This window comes from Montipora capricornis, chromosome 7, assembly GCF_036669925.1.
Source record: "Montipora capricornis isolate CH-2021 chromosome 7, ASM3666992v2, whole genome shotgun sequence".
Taxonomy (NCBI): domain Eukaryota; kingdom Metazoa; phylum Cnidaria; class Anthozoa; order Scleractinia; family Acroporidae; genus Montipora; species Montipora capricornis.
Window position 1 is genome coordinate 13850060 of NC_090889.1, and position 5000 is coordinate 13855059.

Sequence of the window (5000 nt, forward strand, 5' to 3'; positions counted from 1 at the left end):
GCTTGGCTCATTTCGTTTGTTGCTATCAGTTTACATGTTCTTTATTCCAACCCTATCCCTCCCTTTGGTAAGCATAGGGCTTGCAGTGTTAGCTTTTCCAGTGGTTAGCAGTGCGACGATGCCTGGGTGAATGCCACTCTCAGGTTGTCATGGCAACTTGCTGCTCTCGGTTGCAGCTCGTGGCTGGCTCCACCAGCACCTCCCCCACACTCATCTGTTGATGAGTTTAACTTCTGGCAGTTGCGAGACATGGCATCAGCCAAAGGAAAAAAAAAAAAAAAACTATAAATTATTATAATAATTATTATTATTATTATTATTATTATTATTATTATTATTATTATTATTATTATTATTATTATTATTATCATTATTATTTAAACTTCAACCATTATTTTACAGATGTCATTAGACAATAAAGTAAAATTAATGAAACTTGACAATTCATGAGTGATCAACAATCCCACGTTTCTTTTTCCGCCCTCTTTTATCTGAAGCCCTTTAAATGAATTTGAAAAACAGCTCACCTTTCTGCAGTTAACTTCTTAAGCTTTTCTTCACATATCATCATTCCATCTGCGACTACAGCCATGAGATTATATCGTATGTCATGGTATGGTTCCCTACATATATAAAAACATCACTGACAATATTAAATCACTCTTTCCGATATTTTACAGCTTGCTTAAGTCTCAACAAGGCCTTCACTAAATACACTACAGTGCTCATAAAAATATAAAAATAAATAAATAAATAATAAAAAAAATCAGGTTGTCCCTGTTTCACTACACCCGTAAATTTGGTTGCCCTGATAAATGCTTGGTTGCCAATTACAAACCCCCTATGATTAAATACCCACCGAGTTGAAATGCAAACATGGAGCTTGAGTATCCCTATTTCCTACTGTGCACCTGTGTTCTTTTTGTGGAAGTCTGCCCGGCTGTGGCAATCTACATGTAATTATTGTTGAAAACCGCACACTACTGTCGGATATTTGACAAAAGAAAACCGACAAGAGAGTCGGGCGTTTCTTATGAAATTCAATTTCTATTTTTTGGTTGTGTTGTGCCTTGTGTTTTTTCTCTGGCAACCACGCTTTTCATTTTACCAAAAACTGGACGCCCAGTAAACTTCTTGGTTGTCTGGGAAAACCGGAAGACCGCTACATGTAATTTCAAGCAATGAATATCTGTCTACAACCCAACCAACCACACAAACTTTAAAAGACTGGACTTACCCTCCAGTTGCTATTCCTAATCTCTCTGTTATCACCCTACGAAATTTCTCTGTCCAGTCTTCCTGCTCTCCCCACGGTCCTGAAATTTGTAACAATTTTTTAAATTCATTACATAGCTAAGTGCAACATACATGTAAATGCAGAAAACGAAGAAGTTTTGGGCAAAACGTAAGTTCAGTTTACATTGCAGAAAGCTCGCAGTCTTATGGTCCACGACAAGCATGGCTTACCATGATCAATTGGATATGGTTTGAGTCCATCTAATTCAAACAGTCGGCCATTAATCGGTACATAACTGACAAAATGAAATGCTTCCATTGCACGACCAGTGGATACTGCATTGGTTTTCTCAGGAAGCAGCTTGGGTTCTGGCCTATGTTAAAAAAAAAAACAAAAAAAGTATAGACACTCTTGGGACCGTCCGTTGGTGTCCGTTTTAATAGCTGGAGTATGATAAATAGGATTACAGTTGTGCTACTACAGTGTATGTGGTGTGGCCTCACTTTCTTTAAAGTGGCTATCACCTCAACGCACTTTTCCACTTTATTTATTCTCAAAAATAATCCCGGCCAAATACATCGTGTTGTTTTTAGAAGCTTTGATTGAACAGTCACTTTTTTATTTGCTTAAAAGACGGGAAAAGTGGTCACAGTTTGAATTAATAACCGAGCAATGAAGAGGAATGGGTCCGATACCGGGTTGACGTCACAAACTGCTTTGCATCGTGATAGTTCTTTGAAAACGGCGATGCAAGTTAATTGATTTCGAATGGAATGGAATGGAATTTTCAAATATTTTCACCTCCCACCTCTGTGACCCGGGTTCAACCCTGACCTCGGGTCGTATATGGGCTGAGTTTCAGTCGATCTCAACCTGACTCTGAGGGTTTTTGTCCGGGTTCTCCGGTTTTCCTCCCTAATCATAATCGACTCTCAGTCAATTACAGTCGAATGCGGGCGGATAACCTCGATGGGGATAACCTCCGGTATCTTTCCCTTTCATTGACTTAAATGAATAAAGTTGGTATTAATATGTAAATATATGACGTTCTCGTTGCCGTTGATAAAGCTCCCCATTAGTTGTGGTAACACTAGCCCTTTTACACATGCGTAAATACCGTTTGCCCACGGGCAAGGACGTTTTTGTGTGTAACCGCTTTCCCTAGACCGAAACTGTCCAAGGGTTATTTCCATGGATACATAAAAAAGAACAAAAGAACTTCCAATGACAGTTCCTAAACTGAAAAGTATGGTTTATCTGTTCCCTGAGGTGGCTTGGCCAATCATAAAGCAGAACGTAGCTAACACTCGAAGATCCCTAATTATATTAATTATACGCTATTATTTTACCCTGAGAGGAGTCTTTTACCGTGTAACCGCATCCCCAAGGGTAACATGAAACCTGAGCTGAACCAAACCCAAGCCATTTACTCTCCGGAAGGCCCTAAACCCAAGGTGTGTGTAACCACAACTACTGTGTGACCTAAAATTGCTTTTCATGCCCGGAACAAAAGCTACATGTAAGCCTTTGTTTACTTTCGTTTATTCATTTCCTTCAAGTTCTGGATTAACACTTCGGTATTCGCCCAAGCTCTAAAAATGCTCATCCAGGTTTGAATACCTTTATTAATTTTTCTGCTTTATATCCTTGTTTTAGAATGTGACAGGATGTTATTTCAAATTTTGTTACCGGTAACACTATGGCAAAGCGACAGTTAGCATTTTTTTGTTTTGATTTGCCAATCTTGGTTATAACATGCATGGTTGCCAATTATTAGAATCTTTACTGGGATGCTAAAGAATGCGATTGTAATGATAATACAACTCTTGTCTGATAATAATCTACTGATTTTGTTGAGTGAATTACATGTGAGAGATGACGGTATATTAAAGTAACAATGGAGGTAAAAAAATAATATTATTTCAAAACTTCAGACAGTACTCATGAAATAACTGAGACAGAATCATCATTATAATTATAGAGTGGCATGCGTAAGTTACACCTTGGTTCCTTGCCGGAGTTGCTCTTGTGGTTTGCTGGCTGCTGGTAAAGTTTCTTCAATCTGATATGTTTGATGCATACTTAAACCAGCTGTTCCAGTCTTTATTCCTCCCAAAAGGCTTGCTGTTATAAACGTCTTATGTACTGCTATCCTGATAATTTACAGTTATTTATAAAAACAAATGTACATGTGCCAGTCACTTACAACATAAACTAACCTGGCAAACTTGTTATGAGCCATTGCTAGTTCAGGGAGATTGCCAATCACATATCCCTTGTTCTGCAGTTCCAAAAAGACAAACATAAATTATGAAAATATAATTATAATGATTAAAAAACAATAATAAAAAAGATAAAATGATAATGATACGTGAAATAAATAAAATTAGTTTGCTTACTCATTACATTTGCAGACAACAGGACAACTGCATTTAATTATAAAGATGAGACTCAAGTCTATTTCAAAATCTTCCCACCCACTGACCCATGGGAGTGAAACTGACAGATTTGACTCTATCTAACAACAGATGATTTTACTCGTCAAGCGGGGGCATCCCAGGGTGCATAAGGAGTCACTGGGTAATAATATTGATTTGTAATAAAATATGTTAACCCTTTCAGCCCCGAGAGTGCCAGATGGCACTTATAGATTTTACTCTGTCTAACGCCAGACGATTTTACTCGTCAATGGGGAACCCCTCGGGGTTAATTACCAGACTGAGTGCTATGCAAAATAATGACAAATGAATAGAGTTCCTGGAGATCTGTTGAGAGTGTCTAATTGGCGTGGGTGGGTAGGTCGTGGGTCATAGGTCGTGAGACGTGGGTCGTGGGTCCCTAACCCTAACCTAAACCCTTTTTTTTTATCAACAACTGAAAATTCTCGAAACAGACAATACCTAGGATCTAAGACAAAGTTGGACAGAGCAGTGAGGGAGCTGATATATGTAAATTTTTATCTTCAAACAAACACGACCCACGACCCACCTACATGTACCCATGACCCAACCACCCACACAATTTAGCCTCACCTGATCTGTTCAACAGCAATTATGACTTAATTGAAAGTACAATGTACATGTAAATTCACCTCTGGGTCGAATTTGCTTGAGAATTCCTTCAGTCTGCTCAGTGTTTCACCAAGGTGGATGTGGGTACAGTTCAGAAGAACACTTAGCAGCGAGTGAGTTGCACAAGAGTTTGGAATCACCTGCGGACAATAAAAAAAGGCAGCCAACAATATGGTGACATTAAAGCTCATTGGTAAGATAACAGGACAGGGCTTGTCAAAAGCTAACAAAGGTGGGTATCAATGTCAGTTACATGTACAGTAGTTGCATTAATTTTGTTGATCGGTTCATCAAATTTTGACCAGTGAATACACGTATACCACAACCAACTGGACATCAGAAAAAACTTTTCAATGAGACCATTATGGGATTTGAGCTGATGACCCTAAAAGATCTACATGTACATGTACATGTAATAGGGCATTTGCATGATGATGCCATTTGGCTACAATTACCAGAATTCTTCAAGTTTTCCTTGTCTCATGGTAATTAGAGCTATTGATATTTTTTCCACACTGGGAGTACAAAATTTAAATAAGAAAAAAAAAGTGAATTCTGGTACATGTACATGTAGATGTAGTCAAATGACGCCATCGTGAAAGTTGCCTACTGTCAGTCTGAGAATGATCTATCCACTGAGCTATTAGAGGCTATGGTATTACTAAGGACGGGTTTTTTTCATTTTCATAATC

At 38.3% G+C, this 5000-nt stretch overlaps 1 protein-coding gene across 2 annotated transcripts in view; it reads right to left on the reverse strand.

Annotated features, from left to right (window-relative positions):
• LOC138058226 (ubiquitin carboxyl-terminal hydrolase BAP1-like) overlaps positions 1 to 5000 on the reverse strand; it is a 34584-nt gene that overhangs the window by 27156 nt on the left and 2428 nt on the right. For both annotated transcript variants that reach the window (XM_068904124.1, XM_068904125.1), the window contains 5 exons: positions 4329 to 4448; positions 3457 to 3518; positions 1468 to 1610; positions 1238 to 1316; positions 528 to 623 (listed from right to left, as the gene is read on the reverse strand). In XM_068904124.1, coding sequence (XP_068760225.1) covers positions 528 to 623; positions 1238 to 1316; positions 1468 to 1610; positions 3457 to 3518; positions 4329 to 4448 — 500 coding nt within the window. The remainder of the gene's footprint in view (positions 1 to 527; positions 624 to 1237; positions 1317 to 1467; positions 1611 to 3456; positions 3519 to 4328; positions 4449 to 5000) is intronic.